Source organism: Chlamydotis macqueenii, chromosome Z (assembly GCF_036417535.1).
Source record: "Chlamydotis macqueenii isolate bChlMac1 chromosome Z, bChlMac1.mat, whole genome shotgun sequence".
In the NCBI taxonomy this organism is placed as follows: Eukaryota; Metazoa; Chordata; class Aves; order Otidiformes; family Otididae; genus Chlamydotis; species Chlamydotis macqueenii.
This window is the reverse complement of record NC_141593.1, coordinates 59,068,926-59,092,352: the sequence shown is the minus strand read 5'-3', so window position 1 is coordinate 59,092,352 and position 23,427 is coordinate 59,068,926. Positions and strand designations below refer to the sequence as shown.

General features: G+C 39.0%; 1 protein-coding gene across 3 annotated transcripts in view; it reads left to right on the top strand.

Moving 5' to 3' along the window:
* The window catches only part of PJA2 (praja ring finger ubiquitin ligase 2), a 37,996-nt gene extending 20,262 nt beyond the window's left edge, over window positions 1-17,734 (top strand). For 2 of the 3 annotated variants that reach the window (XM_086770984.1, XM_086770981.1), the window contains 7 exons: window positions 4,138-4,320; window positions 5,311-5,496; window positions 6,863-7,036; window positions 8,469-8,580; window positions 15,023-15,137; window positions 15,446-15,561; window positions 17,154-17,734. In XM_086770984.1, coding sequence (XP_086627110.1) covers window positions 4,138-4,320; window positions 5,311-5,496; window positions 6,863-7,036; window positions 8,469-8,580; window positions 15,023-15,137; window positions 15,446-15,561; window positions 17,154-17,285 — 1,018 coding nt within the window. In that variant the 3' untranslated portion in view covers window positions 17,286-17,734. The remainder of the gene's footprint in view (window positions 1-4,137; window positions 4,321-5,310; window positions 5,497-6,862; window positions 7,037-8,468; window positions 8,581-15,022; window positions 15,138-15,445; window positions 15,562-17,153) is intronic. The other variant, XM_086770982.1, reaches the window with a different exon arrangement.
* The last annotated feature ends 5,693 nt before the right edge of the window (window positions 17,735-23,427 follow it).

Here is a 23,427-nt window from a genome sequence, read left to right as displayed (position 1 = left end):
GCTTATCCTGTTTTGGAATCTCTACTCAGACTATTGGATAAACCTTGTGTTAATTAACTTTTACTCATATCTTGCTGGTTAGAAACTTTACTGTGAATCAGAGTTATGTAACTGAGCTAAACTGAGCTATTTGAGGGTAAAAAAAGATTTCTAACCTTGTAAATGCAGTAGTGTTTGTGATGGCTTTTTTTCCCCTGTATTTCTTCTAGTTTGCTTTCATCTTATTGATTCTGTTCAAACTGCATTCTTTACAAGTCATATCTACTGGATGTTGATGGGGCTTTTTTGTGTGTGTGCTTGCCATTAGGCTTCATAAGCTAACCTACTTAGTAGATTCTGTTTCCACTGCTTTTGTGGAGAGAACAGCATGACAATTAATCTGCATAAACTGTTATCCTTAAAATATTATGGGCTCCCAATTAAAGCATTATAAAATAGGATAGTAGACTTAATTTTGGGGTTTTTTTAATATCAAAGATATAGGTGGACTTGCAAATGAATCCCTTCCTTCCTTGTAAGGTTTACTTTTCAGAAAACTTTACTACTGCATAATCTTTTCTTTTCCACTTCTGAAATGCTGCTCCCAGAAGATTAAAATGCAATGGAGGAAATGGAGTATATTTTACAATTATAGCGTTAGCTTCCATGATGCATAGTTGTTGTGGTTTTGTTTAGTGGGGGGGGGGGGGGGGGGGGGGGGGGGGGGGGGCGGGTCTAAGGTGGAAGCTTCTGTAGGAAACTGCTAGAAGTTGCTCCCCTTTGTTCAGTGGACTTGGCTGGGCCTAGGGCGGACCTGTTGCTGGCCAGGGTCAAGCCGATTGGTAGCAGAATGTTCTGTGATAATGCCTCTGCGATAACATATTTAAGAAGGAGAAAACAAAAAAAAAAAAAGAGAAGATGTGAAGATGCTGAGTGGGTGCAGAGGGGGAGGCACAGGCTTCGTGGGCCTTGCAGGCCTCACCCTCTGGCCTCTCGCTAGGCAGCCGACTGGGCCCAACTCGGCCCGGACTGGCTGCAAGAAGTGGAGAGATGAGATGGATGATGTGAAGAGATTCTGAGAGGTTTCTGCCAGCCTGTTGTGAAGAAATTTTCTTGTGAGAGGAATGGCTGCAGATGCCAAGGTCAGTGAAGAAGGAGGGGGAGGAGTAATGCGACTCCTGGCCAAGATTCCCCTGCAGCCTGTGGTGACGACCATGCTGGAGCAGGTTGTCCCCCTGCAGCCCATGGAGGTCCACGGAGGGGCAGAGATCCACTTGGAGCCTGTGAAGGACCCCACACCAGGGGAGGTGGATGCCTGAAGGAGGCTGTGGCCCATGGAGGGCCTGCTGGGGCAGCCGTTCTGGAGAGACTGCACCCCGTGGAAGAGATGACCCACACTGGGGTAGTTTCACGAAGGACTGTGGCGTATGGGTGGGACCCCATGAAGGAGCAGGGGAGGAATGTGAGGAGTTCTTCCCCCGACTATGAAGCAGTGGCGTAAAACAACACGTGATGAACTGACTGCGGCCCCCATTCCCTCTTCCCCCCTGTACCGCTCGGGGGGGGAAGGTAGTAGAGATAATGTTGAGCTCGGGAAGAGGGAGGGGTGAGGGGAGGTTGTCTTGCTCTCTGTCTCATTATCCTGCTAGTTTTAGTAATAAATGAATAGTTTTTCCCAAGTTGAGGGGTTTTTTTGCCCATAACAGTAACTTTAAGGATTTTCTCCCTGTCCTTATCTCAAACCTTGAGCCATTTTTCCTTATATTATCTCTCCCTGTTCTCTCGGAGGGTGGGGGGAGCGAGAGAGAGACTGCGTAGTCTGGTCCCAGTTGGGCTGAACTACGTCAATAATGGTGGATTGTTGTAGCTTGACAAAACCAAATACAGACTGCTTATCTGAAAGTAACCATGTTCATCATGGTGGCAATAACTGAACCACTGAACAGGATGCTTATGTGTTCTTTAACTTAAAAAAATATATATATATATATGTGCTCTAAACCCTCAAAAGACTTATCTTTGTGAAGTGAGTTGTCAGTGATTACTCTGTACAAAGGAGTAATATATCTTTCCACTCTCAAAAGGTAAAGTTTTATGTTTAAATGGTTAAACCATTTGCATGTTTAAGTAGAAATGTGTAGCTGCATAAAAAGCAGATTTGAGATGTGTCAAACTACATCCTGCAACTCAACGTCAACTTATTTCCAACCTTGGTTATTGCTGCAGCCTGGGCCTTGACCTCACATTTTTACTTCAAGGAAGTGCCCAGCTATTATGTTGTCAGCATGTAGAAGCTGTGTGGAAAAGAGAAAGTCTTGCATATTTGTTGGAACTACATATGCTCTAAGTCAGAAGGGTCGTGGTAGGTCCCTGGATGGCAGGAGTGGCAGGATAAGAATCATATCCGCTAGCTCCCTCCATTTAGTTTTGGATCGTATGGCAAGTACGGGCGGATTCAGCCAAGGGAGAGACTATTATCAGAAAATTAATGTGCAGATGCTAAGTCGCAATGTTATGCTTTTGACAAGTGACAAGTCTATAACTCTCTAACCATTAAATGATGTTCTGCATCTCTGCAGAATTGGGCACAGTTAAATCCTAACTTTTGATATACTCACATTCAATGTTTTTCCTTTGTTCAGTGTTAATGACTTTAGGCATATCCTCTTTTCTGGTTTGAATTAGCGTTTGTGAAGAGACTTTAAAGAGAACAAAATTGACTAATGACCTAGGAATATTATTATAAACTGTGTTTGAAATAATTGCTGTATTGTAAAATAGAGAAAACTAAAATAAGATATTTGAATATTTGAGCTAGTCTTACAGTATGGTTAGATAACTTTTTTTTTTAAAAAAAAAAGAATAAAAAAACCAAACAAAAAACCTGAAAGGTTCTAGAACATTAGTATTCAGCTTTAGTTGTGCGGTGGAAGTTGCATTGGACTGCACATCAGAATTTCTTAACAAATATGATTTCTGTTGTAAAGCAATACTTTAAAATAGTGCAAAGTTAATACATATTCTTATTTTCATAACTTTCCCTAGTCATCAAAATTGTGATAGAAAAATATATTCGTACTTCAAATTAAAATGCTTCCTTGTAATCTGTCTTGATCGTCTTTGTTCTTGTAAAACTTGCAGTGTTTAATATGCAGTTTTTCAAAAGTACTTGTAATTCATAAAATAGCAAACTTTACTGGCCTGTACTTGTAATATTAGACAGAAGGAGGGTTTCTTTAAAGTTTGTAGATGGGAAGATAACATTGATACACATAGATATACTGAGTTTACAAGGTTGAAAACTGAGCCGCAGATGTTGCGGATTGCTGTGTAAGATGTGGTCTATTAAGCATGTATGTTTGTTTACCTATTTATTAGTTTTCTATAACTTTCTGAAGTGACATAGCTAGTTAACTATACTTTGAATTTTGGCAGGTGTCACCTGCTGCTGTTATTATCAAGTGACCCTTCTAAGTGGCATTACCAAAGGTAGCAGTAGGTAAATTCGTCTGTCTTGAGATTCTGTTAATGTCACTGTTTTATTTAAGCTGCGCACAACTTGTTATTTACTGCCCTTTTCTATGTGGTGGCTGAGCAAATTCTCTTTGAAAAACTCCCTGCCATTCATCTGTTCGGGCTAGTGAATTATATAATTTGCAGTAAGTCATCTATTGCATTTTGGTATGATTAAAATAAAAAAACAAAGCAACAAACCATTGTTTATGGCTTAGAGGTTATGAGAGCTGTTACTTGAAGTTTTGTTTGGCTGAGAGGTAATGCTGACATTGCTTATTGGTTTGTTAGCAAGCACTACTGTTCTCAGTGTCACTGCTGCTGTTTTCTCTGTGTTCTTCACCAAAGATGTGTATAGTGGGTCTAGACTTATATTCCTGAGTTGTTTCATATACTCTGCAAATGTGGAGGTGGAAGAACAAAATACTTTTGTAAAGTGGGATGGGCAGAATTCTTTCTTAGGAACTGATTTTTGTTAATCAGCTCTTTCTGTATACTTGCCTTGTAATACATCTTTAAATAATACCAAATTAAAAGGAAAGCAATGTTTGTAGAAAAGTACATAATCACAGAGTGTTTGTGTTTGTTTTCTTTCCCCTGAAGCTGTGTTTGAATTCACACCCTGTTGCCTTGTTTAAATTGCAGCTCGGAATGCAGTGATGGAGAATGGTCTACAGCTGTGGCTACCTATTTTACTGCTACAGAAAAAGATCAGTCCTCAAGTGATGAGAGCTGGGAGACTGTCCCAGGCAGGGAGGAATGTGAGCCGGAAATGCAGAGCAGCAGCAGTGGTGTAGAAGAGAACACAGACTCCTTGCTCCGAAGAGGGTATGTTTTTATTTTATTAGCTAACTTTCTCTGAGTTCTGAGATCAGCAGTAACATGGTATGCACATGACACTGTACAGAATAACATCAATTCTAAAGTAGTAACTATACTAGCAATAGTCATTTGCCTTCATCAAAATAATCTGAGGAGTCATTTCAAATCAGGGGAAAAAATGATGTCCCTAATTGTTTTTTCAGCTTCTTTCACTCTTAGGTAGACAGTACATGTTACTAAGCAGTCCAAATCATTGTTACTGCTTTTTTAGCATCACTGTCTCTTGAGATTTGGAGAATTAGTGTGGCTTTATGAAAACATCACGAAAACTCATGTTTCAGAGCAACAATAATGGAAAAATGTACTCTTCAGCTTTCTTTTACGTGAACAGCCTGCAAAGGTACCCATTTCTAACATGGTTCCTGCTTGTTTGCCCTTTCATAAGGAAAGTGGGACTCACAGCCCTGTGGCTTTAAACATCCAGGTGACATGTGCTCCTCTAGAAAATCCAGGAGTGTGAGGAATCTTTCTTCTTATACAAATAGCTCCTCTTGCAAATAGTATCTCTTTGCATTCAGGCCAAGCTCCCCTATGAAGGCTGTTCCAGGGCGTCAAGAGACCTTTCTTTTTAGTGGCTTTGGGAACTTGTAGATGAATAAGAAAATCTTCAGTACCAAATATACTGGCCCTGACAGTGATACTGCCTGCACTAAGGAAAATGCAAAGTAAGATCCTTTCTGTGCAGCTGGCCTTGAGCACTAAAGAAATAATTCTACCACAGAAATACGGGTTTTACTAGATTCTGAGTTTGGAGCTGATATCACTGGGAGTTTCTTGTTTTTTTACAGCAAATGCTAAATTCCTAATCTGGGACTCTGCAGTCCAAAAAACATGCATCTTTAGCCCTTGTAATATGTATAACTTTTGTTGCTTGCTTGTGTTGGTAAGTTCTTCTAGCTTTTTAGTTTTAGCTTTTAACTTACTTTTTTTTTGAAGGGAACAGACATTATTGGAGGAAGGAGAGATTCCTTGGTTACAGTACCGGGAAGAAGTAGAAAGTAGCAGTGATGAGGAAAATGATCTGGTTAGTGATTTTGTGCATCCTGGATTCTTCTTGTTGGATGGAAATAATAACCTTGAAGATGACTCCAGTGTGAGTGAAGACCTGGATGTGGAGTGGAGGTATGCCTTTTATAGTTTTCTGCATTAATTTCAAAGGTTTTTTTAGTTACTGTTTTGCTTTTTATGTAAGATGTCAAAAATACTCATGGCTGTCAGTATGCACTTGCTTCAAAGGCTGATAATCTGAGTTTTATGGCTTAAGGTACTTGAAGTGCTATGTGTCTTCTAACAAGAAGTTTATATTCTATAAATATAGAATATAAACATGAATATAAGAGAGTATAGAATTGCTAAATCAGGATGTGATCTGAGAACATTCTGGTCCACTAAATATTCAAGGGATGGGTGTAATTTTTCAGTTAATTTTCAGGATGGTAAGTATAGTGGAAGTATAACAAAAGTAAAGCAATATGAATGTAATCAGCATTCAAGTCAGTGCATTTTGTAATTGATCTTTTTCTCTTTTGCAACTGATGTAAGTTAGATGTTATAAGCCTATTTTATTTCTATTTGAAGTACTATGCACTTACCTAATATTATAATAATTTTGAATGCTTCGCTCAATTTTCTGTCATTAGATTACTGAAGAATCTTGCAATATATTTATTACAAAAATCTTGCAAATACCAGGAAGAAAGTGATCGGAGCCACTTGCGCAGCCTAATACTAGAATAATGTAATACCTTTGTTTTCAAGTAAGAGTGAGCTAGACAGAATGCTTTCCAGTGAGACCTAAGCAGAGGAGAGCAAGCGTTATTAAAAATGTTATAAACTACAGCATAGGCACGCTGAAACCGCTGATATTTTCTCCTTGTGAAGTTAAATTATGAAAAAGCACAACAGGAACTAATGTGTGAGAGTCCAAGCTAGAAGTAAGGATTGTGTTCTTACAGTGCCAGGCAGCAAGCTAGCAAAGGAATTGTGGGATAGGGACAAAAACTGGTTTTTAAGTGTTGGAGGTTAGCCTTGGTAAGCTTCTTAATTATGCAGCATAGGAAGGAAGGTACTTCTCTAATAGTCTGTTAAGTTTTGTCTGTTGAGCGTGTGCAGATCTCTACATGATTTTGCTTGTGCCCATTTAAAAATTTGATATCAGAATGTTGAAAATGGAACTCAAATACCTGCCATGTTGTGAACTGTGGCATATGATGTAATCAAAATCTGAATGCTAGTATAAAATGAGCTTAATAGTGTGCATATGAAATTTATTAGCAGAACTATATGCCCTTTTACTCTAGAGTAGTCAACTGTAAAAGCTCCCATCATGTTTTTCTAAAGTCTGTATTGTCTTGAGTGTACTACTGTACTGGGAGCAGATGCTGGCAGGGAGGGCTGCAGGGCGGCCTCTGAGGAGAGGCTGAGGTTGTCCCATGTGGGGCACAACTGGCTCCAGTGGACCCACTGCAGGATGATGTCTCTGGGAAAGTATTTCAGAAAGGGTAAAAAATGCTGCGCAGCAGACTATAAGAGAGAGGAGTGAGGATGATGTGAGAGGAACAACCCTGCAGAGAACAAGGTCAGAGAAGAAGAGGGAGGAGATGCTGCAGGTGCTGGAGGAGAGATTCCTCTGCAGCCCCTGGAGAAGACTCCAGTGGAGCAGGTGGGTATTTGCTGAAGGAGCTGTGCCTGTGGAGAGCCCATGCTGGAGCGGTTAGAGTATCATAGAATTGTTAGGGTTGGAAGGGACCTTTAAAGGCCATCTCTTCCAACCCCCCTGCAAGAAGCAGGGATGTCTTCAACTGGAGCAGGTTGTTCAGAGCCCCATCCAACCTGGCCTTGAATGTTTCCAGGGATGGGGCATCCACTAACTCTCCGGGCAACCTGTTACAGAGTTTCATCATGCTCATTGTAAAAAATTTTTTCCTTATGTCTAATCTGAATCTACCTCCCTCTGTTTTAAAACAGTTACCCCTCATTTTATTACAACAGGCCCTGCTGAAGTTTTTCCCTGTCTTCCCTGTAGGCCCCCTTTAGGTACTGGAAGACTGCTATAAGGTCTCCCCTGAGCCTTATTTTCTCCAGGCTGAACAGCCCCAACTCTCTCAGCCTGTCCTCACAGGAGATGTGCTGCAGCCCTCTCATCATCTTCATGGCCTCCTCTGGACCCTCTCCAGTTGGTCCATGCCTTATGTTGGGTGCTCCAGAGCTGGACGCAGTACTCCAGGTGGAGTCTCATGAGAGCAGAGTAGAGTGGGAGAATTGCCTCCCTCAACCTGCTGGTCACGCTACTTTTGATGCAGCCCAGGATACAGTTGGCTTTCTTGGCTGCAAGCGCCCATTGTTGGCTCATGTTGAGCTTCTTGTCCACCATCGTACCCAAGTCCTCCCCAGGGCTGCTGTCAGTCCATTCTCCGCCCAGCCTGTATTTGTTCCTGGGATTGCCCCGACCCGTGTGCAGGACCTTGTACTTGTGAAGGACTGCACGTTGTGGGAAAGACCCACGCAGGAGCAGGTTATCCTGAAGGACTGCAGCCCCCGAGAGGTGCCCCACAGTAGAGCAGGGGAACAGTGTGACGAAGAAGGTGTAGCAGAGAACTGCCATGGACTGACCACAGACTCCATTCCCTGTCCCTCTGCACTGCTTGGGGTAGAGGGACATTGAAGAGTCAGGAATGTGAAGGAGTGAAGTTGAGCCTGGAAAGAAAGGGAGGGCTAAGGGGAAGGTGGCTTAGTTTTTGTCTTTTTTTCTTACCATCCAGACCCATTTTTATTGGCAATAAATTCGTAGAATCATAGAACAGCCTAGACTGGAAGGGATGTCAAAAGATCATCTAGTTCAACTTTCAGTTAGATTAAGATTCCCCTTTAAGGTGACTTAGTCTTATTTACATGCCTGTCCAGTTTAGGTGGGGGAGTGAGAGAGCAGCTGGGTGGGTAGCTGTCAGCGAGCCAAGGTCAACCCATACAACCATCTGAGAGTATAACCACACAGTTGTTAACAGGTGATGTGCGGTAATTTGATGTACCCAATCCTGATGTTGTTACTACTTACTTTGAAATGAAGACCATGTTTCCTAACTCATGTTTTTCAGACTACTTGATGAGTTTGGTGATGGCCTAGGACTTGCCCAAGCCATTCCTTATGTGGATCCTCTGTTTCTCTCATTTATGGAACTAGAGGAACGCTTACAACAAGTTATGGAGGTATTAAAATACTTTTGGTGGTATTACATCAGTGATGTTTTAACATAAGTTTTTGTTACTGAATCCTTTTTCAGCATAATCTGAAAATCAAGAGAAGCGGGGAAAAAATTTATCTCCTATATTAGCTTGAACTTTCAGGCCTGCAGGCTTAAAAATAAATGTTGAAGGTTCTTTTAAATAATGTAGTGCAAGAAGTCAGTGATCAATGCTACTCCTTTTAGAATATATATATATTTATTTCCTCTTAAAGGAAAAAAATATACTAATTTTATACCAGTGTAAACATATGCCATTTAAGTTATTCTAAAGAACCTTGCCAGATTTCCTGCATAACAAAGGAAAGTTCATACCTAGATCTGTGCCTATGAATTATCCCAGCATTTTTTTTTTTTTTTTTTTGGCAAGAGTACAACTGGGTATCTCATTTTAATTCCTCGGTAGGAGACTTTTCTGTGTTTGACCGTTTTGACTCTGTTTTAAATTTAAAAAAAAAACAAACAAACAAAGCACCCAAAAGCAACAGGTAAAGCCTTTTATCTTTACCTTCTTATAATTTAATTTCATCTGTCTTTACCAACTTCGGATAAACAAGAGCATTTGTTATCAAGAACCAGCATGGTTATGATCTTTGTCTTTTCTGTGTTACATGACATTGGTCACTGTCAGAGTGAATATGGGGCTAGCTTAAATTCATTTTGATGCAATGCGACAATTCTTGCACTGCCAGGAGTCTTCCCTGCAGGCTGTTTGTCAAAATAGGAGTTAAATGATGTGTAGACATGTAATATGTTGTTACAACAATTGAATTGAGTGTTGTGTGTGTGACATAAGTTTAGAGGCAGCAAGGGGCAGTTTGACTACTAGTTCTTAGTTAAAAGGGGTGAACAGGGCAGACTGTATGTCATAGTGTACTTGCAGACAAAATACCAAGGACACTTTAAAATTCTTTATAAAGCTGACAGTCAGTGGAACAATCATAGATAATTTTTTTCCATGGATTTGTGCAAAATAGTTTTGTGAATAAAATTTACGGAGATTTTCCAAGAGGGTGGAAGGGTTGTTCCATGGGGTTGGCAGTCGTTCAGTTTCCAGGTATTGTGCATCCCTAAGGTATATGGGAGGTCAGCATTATTCATGATCAAGTGCCATAGGGTCTCCTCCAGCTGTGTAGGATCTTGTTAGTGTTTCTCATTGGGAGATGCTTGAGACTTGTTTATTAATGTGTAGAAGGTCTATTGATATGCTTACTATAAAAGCAGTATTTTGAAGTTTTGTAGAGAAGATTCCTTGTCTGTTTCATAGCTGCTGGTTCTGAAAGGACAGAACTACAGAAGCAGTTGACCTCCTCCTTTGCAGCAAAGCAAGAGGTTCTGTATAGAGAGGGGAAACTAATTCCATCTTTTCTTTTGTTTAATCTGTATGTTAACACCTGAAGAGGAGACTGAGGTTATCATGGCTCTTGAGTTTTTCTTTCTCATTACTGTGTAACAACATTTCCATAGTTATTCTGTCAGAAAAAAATGTGTGCACTCTTGTCAGGCTGACCTGTAAAAGCAATCCTAGGTGACTCTGTACATGACTGGCTAAACAGATACTGTCATTATGTTAAATGTGCCCAGGAACAGTGTGTTACTGAACACACTTGGCTAGCAGGTAGGTGACTACAAAGGTAATTATTCTCTGGTACCCGTGGCACAGTTTACTGTGGATGTTGGACAAGAGGGAAAGCCAATTCTATTAAATAGTATTTGTGCACTTTATGGTGAACATAGAAGTCTGGCGTAATTGGAATTAGTCAGCAGGAAATGGTAACAGAGTAATAAAAGAAAAAACGGTATTGACTGTGACTAAATGGACAACACAGGTTTTGAGTAAGAACTCCAAGTATTTCTACCAAATCTCAAGCAGAATATATAGAGCACCTCTCTTTCCAGTGAAGGTGGTTACTAAAAGTGTTCCGTGAATAAGAGCAAGGATTGCCCAAAACTACCCAACATTTCTCTTGGGCGGTATTGCAAGTATTTCTGGAAGTTGAGAAAAAGTGAGCAAAAAAAGGCTCTTTAACATATATCTATCCAGAATTAATTTTAATTGTTTGCAGAGATCCTATCTTTTAATGACCACAGCAAGATGTGGGCAGGATCAGGATGTAATGTTTTCTGCTTTCTAGAAAATAGGTTTTGCAAATGGCTAGGCCAGTGTAATCTCTTAACAAAATATGTGACCCTGTCCCTGACTGGATTAAAAAGACTAGACTCTTGTGTTCCTCAAAGGACGTTCAAAACAGCCTTTAAGTACAACTTTCCTGGTTGTCAGACAATTGTAGATGAAGATGAAGAACCGTGTTTCACAAATTTAAAAATGTAAAATTTTTCCTTGAAATAGTAAATAGCTCAGTATTACAAAGACTCTTCCTTATCTTTAGTACTGTGCTCACAGTGTTTACTCAGATATCCAAAATGTGGCATACAGCATTTTTAGGGGAAAAAAAAATATATCTTTTTAAAAAACTCTTTTGTTTTGTGATGCAGAGACCAAACTGAACTAACTTTTCAAGTTTGGGTAAGAGAGATTGCTGAAAATGTTTTTGCTTTTTGGTAGAAAATGCAATTTGATTTTTCCATTTATAGGATGTATAGAAAATGTTTAATTGTTGTAGTTTAGCCCCCTTGGGACCAAGCTAAGCAGTCTCTCACTCACTCCCCCCACCCTCTGAGGGAATGGGGAGAGAAAATGTAACAAAAAAGTCTCAAGGTTTGAGATAAGGACAGGGACAGATCCTTAAATTACTGTTACGGGCAAAACAGACTCGACTTGGGGAAAACTATTTCAACTTGTTATTAGTAAAATCAAAGCAGGATAATGAGAGGGAGGAACAAAACCTAACTTCCCCCTCTCCTCTTCCTGGGCTTAACTTCATTTCAAATTCTCTCTGCTGCTTTCTCTGCTCCGAGCGGCACAGCGGGGAATACAGAATGGGGGTTGCAGTCAGTTCATCACATGTTGTTTTCTGCCACCCCTTCCTCCTCGGGGGAAGAACTCCTCACATTCCTCCCCTGCTCCAGTGTGGGGTCCCTCACATGGTCTGCAGTCCTTCACGAACTGCTCCAGCATGGGTCGTTTTGCCATGGGGTGCAGTTCCTCCAGAACAGCTGCCCCAGCCCCAGCATTGGGCCCTCCATGGGCCACAGCCTCCTTCAGGCATCTGCCTACCCCGACGTGGGGTCCTCCCCGGGCTGCAGGTGGATCTCTGCTCCTCTGTGGGCTGCAGGGGGGCAGCCGGCCTCACCATGGGCTGCAAGGCCCACAAGGCTCACTGGTCCCTATCTGCCCTCAGTTCTGCTTCTTCACTTCTTTTCTTTTCTTTTTTTTTATTTCCAATTTTTTTTTCCAATTTTTTTGCCCTTTCTTAAATACGTTATTGCAGAGGTGTTATCGCTGCCAGCAATTGGCTCAGCCCTGGCTGATGGTGAGTCTGCCCTAGACCCATCAAGTCCGCCAAAGGGAAATTTCTAGCAGTTTCTCGCAGAAGCTGCTATTTTAGCCCCACTGCTACACAAAACCAACACAGTAATATGACAATTCTTGTTCTGTACTTTGTTGCAACTGTATATGCGTATGAAGCAGGGAGTTAGAGATCACTGTGAGGGGTGTCTTAGTAACTAAGGTCAAGATGAACAAGCTTGAGAGCTCCTTGAGGAAAATGAGAATTGAAGCTAGTTGTCTTTTTTTTTTTTTTTTTTCCCTCATGATTGGCATTTTATGCTCCTCATACCTTTCCCCAAGAGTAAAGGGAATGATTTGATCTGTTCTTGACATAGTTCATCTTATTTTGGGCGTCTGGTTTTGCTGGGCATTTTTCTGCAGGATGATTAGATTTCAGTTTTACCAGATAGCTTTCCTGCTTGTTCTACAACTTCTGCTTTCGCCTTCCAGATATTACTGTTTTCATGTGTGCTATAATTCTCTGAACTATATCCCAAGCTAGCTTGCAACTTTGCAGTCACATATTATCCATATATTTATACTCAACTCTCTAACAGGCTACCTGTTGCCAGTTATGCTATTTTAGTGTTATTTAGACTTGGCTTTAGGGAAAACAGCTACTACTTAATTCTTTCTTGGTCTGATACTACCTTACGGGTGCAACATACCTCTGCTTTTGCTTCAAGTTTAAAAAATAACCTGTCTGCTAATAAGTATTATTGCACCAGAGATTTTGTAATAGAGAAGTCTGCGCTTTCACTAGCTTTAAGTGTTATTCTGATTTGATGACCAGACTGGGTTGAGTCTAATTATAACATCATTAATAATCTGTCTAATGATTGTGACTTTTTTCAACCTGTTACTGATTTACTTAATCTACCTCCTTAAGTTTCCCAGAATCCTTTTATCTAAAATAGTAGATGTATTAACCAGATCTTTTCCACCTATAACAACATAATTTATTACAAGAGTCTATTATAGCTCAGAAATTTTTCTGAAATTTGTCTAACGAACTAGTACTTATGAAGCACTTGAAAGGGACGTGACATGATTATGCATCCAAAATTCAAGTGTATCCTAACTGCAGAGTGGGGGCAGCGTGGGTGGCGAAGATGTGTCCTAATTAATTGTGACATTTGGAGAGGAGAAGTAAATATATTAATACATTTCTTAAAAGCTGTGTTCTATAAGACTCTGGGATCCTAAAATGCAGTAACTTGTGCAACTTGTTTCTTTTTTTTACTTCCCTTTGTCTTAAAGAAATTACTTATCTGGGACTGTTCAGTTTACCTCATTAGCAGTATAGAACAGGTTGAGCATCTCTGAAATAATTTATAAATATTTCCTGTGCCAATTCACACCTATGTGTAGCTCAAACTGCTGTAGGCTATAGCATTTCTGTTTTTAGCAGTGTCCAGTGTTTGGTTTATGATACATGCAGCAGTAAAAAGTTGCACGAGTAATAAGAGGAAGGAAACAAAGGTATCTTTCAAGTTATTAAAGTATCTTACAGAAGCTGTAAAACAGACATTTCCTTGCTGTGCTTTGGTTCTGAAGTTGGGGCTTTAAGCATCAGAGTCACTGTGAGACTTTGTCTGTGATGTTTCTTTTGCGTAACTTTCAAAAGCAAACAATGTTATGCTTTTGTAAATTGTTTTCTGTTTGAGCATGGTAATACTGGATATATACACAGAGGTTTGACACCTAGGTAATACTGCATCCTTCTGTCTGCCTGCGATCTTACCTAATTTTTCCAGCTGTAGTAGTTAATCTAACAAAGCATAATACTTTTACTTACAAATTATTCTCAGACAATTGCAGCCGTAGCAAAATCTCATTATAATAATGAAATCAACTTAATGTTAGTAAAGCAGTATTGTCTGCTGTAGCAGAATTGAATCTTTTTAAGCTGTTAAATTGGAGGTGTAGACTTGCATAATGCGTTAGGGATAACTTTCCCAAGATTTCCTTTAAATTAGCAGATTTCTAGATGAGAATATGTGGCAATAAGAGCTGTAAATATTTGTCTGTTGGTTCATGCTGATCTCTCTGCTGCTACAAACACTTGACTGTTGTAAACCTGCTGTTTCAAATGTGTGGTGTGACAGTTGCCTGAGCTACCTTGCCACTGCGATAGAAGTGCAAACGTGTTCAGGCTGCAGCTCTAGTAGCTTCCTCTAGAGTTTAAGAGGAAAGACTACTGAAGATGTTTGTACAGAATCCAATGTTTCTCTGGTATATTTTTGTTGTGATTTTTTTTTTGTTTGTTTTTTAGTTTAGTGTACCTGCAACATTACAAAATGTCAAGTCATCTTAAACTGTGTTGCTTTTTTTTCTACTGGGTTGAATGTATGATGTAAACATCAAATCTGCCTGCATGTAGCATCAGAGTCTTAAAGAATTTGCATGGTGAAAAGTTTAAGTTTCAAACAAGATTAATTCAGAGCACTATGTCTGTCTTAAGTCATTATACAGATGAGAAACATCTATGCGGGTTGTGTCTTTTTCTGACAGCTTACATTGGTAGTGTAGCCAAGGTACTTAACGTTTTTGTTTGTACTGAGTAATTCCATAGTGAAGCCAGGAAACACATTAATGAGGCTTTTATTTTCAGAAAGCAAAATGTAATGACCGTTCTGTATTAGCAAGCTTTATTAAGTTTTTTACTTGCTGCCTTTTCTGAAACTTTATGAAATGAGCAAATGTTCGTTAGAGAATAAGTTGTGTCTCTGTCCTGATACTTTAAGAAGGCTTAAAAAAAAAAACTGTTACTGTTTTGACCTTCATTTTTATTTTCATAATGAGATGAAACTGATGTAATGGTTAGTTTGACAGACATAACTTCCATTTAAGAAAGTAGTACTATTAGAATTGGATTCCTTTTGTTGCCTGTTTGTTTTATATGGAATGTTACCTGTGTAAGTAAAAGAACTTGATCTCTGCTTACCCTTTTCAGGCTGCTATGGGACATTGGACATCTCTTGGATTTGATATTGGAGGGGCTCATCCACCAGCTACTAAAGAAACTATAGATTGTCTGCCACAGATTGTTGTCACAGATGAACATGATGGTATGGAAAAATAATTAAGAATTAGTTTCTACAAAGTTCACAAGAACAAATTTAGCTTTCTCTAATATCATATATGCAGTATTTAAACATACTGTGCCGCTGGCAATGCTGCTCTAAGAGATTTTGAATCTTGAATCAGACTGCCTATAACTTTGGTCAGTTTGGAGAACTAATCTTTACTGGAGTAAGTGTCATTATACTTTGTAATCATTACTGTTACTGTTGATTATGTATTTTAATTTCAGCTCATCTTAGATGTAAAACAAAATAATAATAATAATAATGCTTTTTCTTCATCACGGCCATAGGTCAAGAGCAGTCTTGTACTATCTGTTGCAGTGAATATGTGAAAGATGAAATCATAACGGAGCTACCCTGTCATCATTTGTTTCACAAACCCTGTGTAACTCTTTGGTTACAGGAAGTAAGTACTACAGTATTGGGGGGGTGGGGGGGGTTTGGAGTATTTGTATTATTCTGGGAAGAACAGTTTGTAACTCTTGGAAAATGTGGGGTGAAATAACATGAAATAACCAGCTTTTGAATTTTATGCATTATGGAACCAAATTCTAGTGCAAGTGAGGAAGGTAATTTGTATCTGTACTCACTCAGTTTCTTGAATAGAGAGAATATTTTTGTGAGGTAAAACATAAAATCATAGAATATTTAGGGTTGGAAGGGACCTTTAAAGGTCATCTAGTTCAACCCCCCTGCAAGGAGCAGAGACGTCTTCAACTAGATCAGGTTACTCAGTCTCATCTAGCCTGGCTTTGAATGTTTCCAGGGATGGGGCGTCCACCACCTCTCTGGGCAACCTGTTCCGGTGCTTCACCATCTTCATTGCAAACAAATTTTTCCTTATCTAGTCTGAATCTACATCCTTCTGTTTTAAAACCATTACCCCTTGTGCTATCACAACATGCCCTGCTAAAGAGTTTCTCCCAGTCTTTCCTGTAGGCCCCCTTTAGGTACTGGAAGGTCGCTATAAGGTCTCCCCGGAGGCTTCTTCTCTCCAGGCTGAACAGCCCCAGCTCTCTCAGCCTCCCTTCATAGGAGAGGTGCTCCAGCGCATGGTTTGCTTTTTAGTAAGAATGAGAGAGATGGATGAGTTATAACTTGGTTTGATATGAGAAAAGCTTTCTTTACTGTATTAATATCTTGAAATAAAGATGACTTGGTTTTCTCTGAGAAAAGCAAAGATTCTGATCTTGCCAGGGTATCAGGCCCATTTATGGTGACAGCTCGAGTTAGCAGGAGAGATAGTTGCAATGCTTATAGGTCAATTTAAAATACTTACCATGGGTAAGTCTACATTGTGTTAGATCTCATTTTCTTAACCTGTGATAAGTTTCCCTTGTGCCTTAAAAAGGCTTACGCCATATTGAGGCTAGACCAAAAGGACTGTAAGTAATGAATGGTGTTTCTTTCCTTGCACTCTGCTTTACACGCAGTATGAGCCTGACTTGCTAATTCTCAGTGAGCCTACAGTGTAATGCATCACTTCCTCAAGAGGTACAAGAGGAAGACTGATGCAGATTAGAGAGATCAGATCAGAGCACCTCTAGCACGAAGTTGTTGGTGGGTTGTTTGTTTTACCTTGATGGTGTTGATTACCACATTGATATTGCTTGTGTCATATGTCTTTTTCTGCTGTAATAGTAAACTGCTCTTGCTGAAAACTAGGACGAAATACAGCTTGCTAGATTTGGGTTGTACCTAGTTTATATTTAATCTTTGCCGCAAAAGAAAAAAAGGCCCCACCTGTAAAATCAATTCTTTGAAGAAGAGCTTGCAGACAGCCTGATGTATCTGCTTTGTAACTGGTGTAAAAGCAAAACAAAGCTTTCTTCTGAGATTGTTAGCTTTCTCTTAGCTGCGGGTTGCCATCCAGTCAAATTTGGCTTTGAGGCAGTGCTGTTGTGAAGACATTAAATAACTTGTAAATAATAACCTTTAGCTTTTCAACAGAATGGAATGCAAAATGTGCAAATGGCCTGATTTTTTTTTTTTTTGTAGTCGGGAACATGTCCAGTTTGTCGTCATGTGCTTGCACCTGTGCTTCCTAAAGCAGATGCTGCCACCATTTCCTTTCTACCTGATGATGATTCCACATCTTCTCTTCACAGTGCTACAGGAGCTTCAAACTAGGGTCTGAAATTAAGTCTTTGCCACCGAAATAAAAATGTAAATTTTTCTGCTTTAATTACAATGTGAAAACAACTATGTATAAAATATTATATGTAAAATACTATCTATATTGTATATTTTTAGTTTAGAAAGAAGGTGCAGCACTTTCTAAGTTCTCTAGGGTTACAAAAATAGCTTAAATTTTCAAACTGTAAGTTAGAAGTATGTGCAGCCTTCTTTTCTTAGCAGAGTGTTGCTGGTAACTGTAATGTCTAAAGCTCGTGTTATGATAAATGTTTCCAAAAAGATAATTAATGTGGCACTTTGTTCAAGTTCTCCCACCTGGAGTGCAGTTGCAGCTTATTAAACTTAGGCTTACAGTCTGTTTCACAGATTGACAAAAACAAATAGTTCAGTTCTAAGTTACTGGCATGGAGTGACTTTGTAATTGATATTTCATATTTGCATCAAAGCAGTGGTGGAATTTGATTCTACTCAAAACAAACTGTACAATGAAACATATTTCTTAACAGTACTTTCCATAATAAATTTTTCTTAATATCAGAAGTGCTATTAAATTGCTGCTGTGTTCTTTTTTTTTTTTTATATAAATACTAGCACTGTTTTTAAGCCTGTGTCCTGAATAACTGTATGAACTATGGAATTTCAACATTTGAAGTTCTAAGTTTCTGAGGAATCCCCTCTGTAATAGTGAGGCAGCTTGTTTCTTCAATTTTTGTTTAAATTGCATTTTACTAATTAGGTCTCCTGTACTCTGTCCTGTATGTGTGCATGCTCTCTCTCCTCTTGTAAGAACATTTATTTTTATATATATCAGGGTTGTGGCTACTTTCTTATTGCAGATACAATTAAAGTATTTTTAGCTTCTGGAATCTTAAGTCTGAAAAAGGTAGTAGAACCTTCACACACTTAATTGAAAAATACATTTGAATACTTTGCTATTAGGATAATTGTTGTAAAGTTATTTCAGAAATTTAAAAATTAGTAATGTTTCTGGTGTTTGCACTGGTTGCAGTGGGTTATGCTACACTTGATATTTTCAAGGAGAAAAGACTGGTTTCTAGAATGTATTTCTATAAATAATACTCCAGTATTCGCAGAAACTTTAAGGGACATGGAATTAATCACTACAGGACAGAAAGTTAGTATTTGAATATGTATATGGGTACTAATTAACTGCACAAAAACTTTTCTGTGGCCATTGGATAGACACAATTCCTAAAATGTTGGTACATGGGAATAATATTCAAGGAGTCTAATCAAACTGTCTTAAAGCAGTTACAGATTTTTCCAGTAACTTTGAAATTAAGTGGAATTAAGCTCTTGGAAAAGTGATTGATTAAAAATTAGTAGTCTTATAATAGCTCTCTGGCTACTCCGTTATGAATATGTCTGCCATCCTAGTATCTCACTTTACAAATATTGATATGTTATTTTATTAGCAGTAGAAGACAGTAATTTTCATATTTGAGGGACATATTGAGCTGTCTGACATACTTTGCAGTGTAACTTGTGTACTGCAGCAGAACAGAGTTGATGACAGTTGCCACGAGTCTGCCCCTGAGGTTTTCAATTATGTTATTCCAAAATTTAAAGTACAAGGAAGCCAAAACCAATAGGATACTGGTGAAAAGTGGCAGATGTGTGCCTCCTTGCCAGCTTATTTTCCTGTATTAAAACTTTATATTTGATGAAGTAGACCTCAGCAGGATTTGGGGAAACATGACAAGGAACATATACTTCTAGGCGTGCTCACAGATAGAATTCATGCTAGTGCAAGAAGTGCTATCATCTTCCACATCTCTTACAAACTAGTACTGAGAGTGGTTGGTCCATGGCTACCAGCTACCCCAGATGATAAAATAGTAATGCAGCCTTTAAAGCTCATCCAAGCTGTATATGGGGTGTATGTAGATTTAAGAGAAAGTGGAAATAGAGATGTTTGTTTTGCCTGCAGGAGAAAAAAAAATACCAGAATTATGGACTTAGTAGTATCAAAATTATTCTTTGTTAGGGCCTTTTGTTCTTCAGTAGCTCCCCCTCCATGAAATGTTGCAGGTATTTTAAGCAGCTGGTACTTTGTTTCTCTCTGGAACGGCACAATATGTTGGCCTTCATTTAATCTCTTAAGCACAGTGTTTTATAAAGATAATTACTTAACTTCTGTGGCAAGATTTGGAAATCTCTTGCTAGAAGCTTTTGATTCTAGACTTAACCAGCAGTGTCAAGACCTAAGCTAGAAGCTTTTTCCTTCCTTCGTTATCTGTTGCTGGCCTCAGCTCTGACTTCCTAGTTTGAAACAGCTGCCTGAAAGAGCGTTCGTGTTCTTTTCTCTTTTTTTTTTTTTTTTTTTTTTTTTTAACTTGAATAATGTCCTGGTTCTGGCCAGGATAGAGTTAATATTTACCTGAGCTGGGTGGAGAACTGAAGCTGGTAGCCCCTATGGCAGGGATAGTTAACTAATTAGCTAACAGCTGGGGTTAATTTACCCAAATTAGCCAAAGGGCTATTCCATCCCATCTGACATCATGCTCCGTATATAAGTGAGGAGGGTGCTGAAGGGAGGCTCCCTGCTGGTTGGAAGAGTCTGGATGTGGAGATCTGTTGTGAGATATTGTACTGTATTTGTGTTCCATCACTGTCTTGTTTTCTTCTGTCATTACTGTTAAATTTACTTTTTGTTCAATCTCAACCCACGTGTTTGGTTTTTTTTTTTCCTGGTTTTCTTTTGTTTGTCAAATCTCCTCCTATTCTCTCGGAGAGAGGGGGGAGTGAGAGAGAGACTGCGTAGTCTGGTCCCCGTTGGGGCTGAACTACGACAATGTAGAGGTCTTATTTGCAGGTCTTTCCTGGCACCTCATCTGAGGAAACAGCAGATGAATGGTCATCCTAATGAGGTGTCTGAAAAAGGATATGCTGGGTCATACACAAAAGATTACCAGTAGAAGTGTTTAACACAAAATAGAAAGTAAAAAAAATCCAAACCTTTGGATTATGTCCAAATGTTTGTTGTGATTATTTAATAAATTTTTTTTTGTAAACAAAGTCATAACAGATTGCTCTGCAGGTTCTGTGGTTCCTGCTTCAAACATAAAATTGTTTGGTTGAAATGGGCCTAGTTCTTGAAAAGGCCCTGCAAAGTGTAATGTTTTTCTGTTGTAAAAGTTAATTTTCTTTTTGCTCAAAGAGAATATGCTAGACATTTTCAAGTAAAACTTACAGGTGTGAAGAAGAAAATCTTTGTTCTTCATGTTAGGTAAAACTAAGCATTCGAGAAAAATGAGAAAGCAAATGTGAGAAATAAGCTTGTCTCTGTGAAAGCTTCATCTTGTCTATACATACACTAGTACATTGGAAGCATATAACTTAACTGTGATATAAACTACGTTCATTTTAATATTTCCATGAAAAATGTTAATTCCAAAGTTAAAATGCATTTTTGTCTTAAAAAAAAACCAAACAAACAACAATGCAGCCTTTTTAATATTTTGTTTCCTCCTGTCAAATACTGCCAGATTTTGAATGGCTGTATCTGTTTTCGTTATTAGACCCACACATAGCAGACTTTTTTTCTTAAATAGCTGTAATAAAAAAAATTAACATAGTGTGAAAAAAACCTCCCTTCAGGTCAAATGAGAGGTTTGCTTAGTTCTTGTGCCTGTGTGTCTCAGGATTTTGGTTAGGTTTAGTCGGTTAGCTGGCTGATAATTCACATGTCTGCAGACCCAACTTCCTTTAAAGGTCATCTAGTCCAACCCTCTTGCAAGGAGCAGGGACATGTGGCATAGCCTTGAATGTTTCCAGGGAGGAGGTATTCACAGCTTCTCTGGGCAACTTCTCTGCCTCCAATACAAGGAGGACATGGACCAGTTGGAGAGGGTCCAGAGGAGAGCCACAAAGATGATCAGAGGGCTGGAGCACCTCTCCTATAAGGACAGGCTGAGAACGTTGGGGTTGTTCAGTCTGGAGAAGAGAAGGCTCCAGGGAAACCTTATGGTGGCCTTCCAGTACCTAAAGGGGGCTTAACAGGAAAGATGGGGAAAAACTCTTCAGTAGGTATTGTTGTGACAGGACAAGGGGTAATGGTTTTAAAATAGAGGGAGGTAGATTTAGATTGGATATTAGGAAAAAATTTTTTAAAATGCGAGTTGTAGAACACTGGAACAGGTTGCCCAGAGAGGTGGTGGAAGCCCCATCCCTGGAAACATTCGAGACCAGGTTCGATGGGGCTCTGAGCAATCTGATCTAGTTGGGGATGTCCCTGCTTCTTGCAGGGGGGTCAGACTAGATGACCTTTGAAGGTCCCTTCCAACCCTAACCATTCTATGATTCTATGATTGTAAGACTCTTTGTTCTGTGTTATACAGGATATATGGCCTGACAGTCCTGTTTGTATAGCCTTTGAATGTATGAAGCTGATATCAAAGGTTAAACTGCTGTTCAGGAGTCCTGAAGTGCCCCTGACTGCTGCTTAACTTGTCATTGAAATCCTGTCCAAACGAACTAAACTAAAATTTGGTATTTGTCAGAATCCAGGGAGTATAAGGCTTCAACACGAGCTCTTGTCACTTTTCTCACATACAGTGTAATAAAATAATTTTTAAAAAGTTCTCTTGCCTTGATTTAAAAGCAAAATCTGTCGGATGATTTTAGGTGGGGAGAAAGGAGAATATTTTGCTGAGAAAATTATACATTTGGTATGGAGGTAATTTCAAAATACACACTCTCAAAGTATATTTCCAGGTGCATTATCTTTTGCTTTGAGCTTGCAATGACATCTGTCCTGAAAAGGCCCATTGTATTTTAGTGAATTTAGGACTATTGCTGTTAAGTGGCACATTTTAAAGCAGCAACATCAGGTTTACACTTATTCTTGCATTAAAAAAAAATGTATGCAACTGCAGGAATCCTGTTCCACGTTCTCCTTTTAATGGGCAGTCTCCCTGTGTTGATGGAGTAACTTTGTGAGCACACCTGAATTGATACTGTGAATTTAACGCTTGTTGCTACAGGTATCCTGTTCTGAAAAACGTCAAAGATGGGAAAACAACTCCAGCTCAGTAATCTGAGTTTTACTTTATCTGCGTATTTTTGGAATCCGTGCTCTTTCCCTGTATTTTATGTTGCTCAGTGCTTTAGCATATTGATAATGGAAAACAGATAGGAAAGTATGTTAGTCAGATGCAGTCCTTTAGCAAGTATGGTGCACACAGATGACTAAGATGCATAATTATTTAGGCAAGATAAGTATTATCACTGTGTGGAGAATAAGCCTTTATTCTTTATAGGCTAATAAGCAAAATCTGTATTTACAGATCTTTGTTGTCCTGAAATTCCACATAATTGTGATTTTTTTTTCAGTGTTAAGCCTTTCTGTAGATAGACAATTATGTCTATAAATACTTATAGACAAAACAACTAATGATGGTTATTAATGAATAAGTATGAGGGTTTAATGATGTCTTGGGGCCAAAATGTAAAGGGCATGATTTTAATTTAAGAGTCACTTTGTACTCCTGAGGCATAGGAAGATACTTTCAAGAAGTAAAGGAGGATTAGGTAATAAAAAGGAAGAGTAGTGTAAACAAGACTCTAGTCCAATGATTCATCAACAACCTTTAAACCACAGTAAAAACAAGCACTTTTTTTCAGTTATGAAGCAGAACTGCCTTCAGCTTGCCAGATGGGAGCCTTTGAAAAGACCTCAAGGAAGTCAATTGAAATTAATATGGTGGGAAGGATTATATTTTCCAAGTCAGGTTAGGTATTTTATGTTGATTTCCTAATTGAAAAGAAGCAAGGCCTACAATTTTATTGTTGTAACAGTGATGGTACTGATTAATTACACCTGGGACCCGGTGGTTATTTGATAGCTTTGTGATAGGACAACCTGCTGAAATAAATATTGTAAGTTGAAGTATTTCTTTGTTGTATATTGAGCATCATGACCTGCTAATGTGGAAAATCATCTCTGTCAATGGGTAGAAGAGCTTTCTTGTGTATGAGAGGAATTCCCTCCTCTTACTAAAACCAGAAATAGGCAAAACACTTTTCTAACGCTACTTTAATGCTGCAGTAGGAAGATGTCAGCTGCCAAAACACTGACACAGATTTGAAAATGCTGTTTGCAGATTCCAATCAG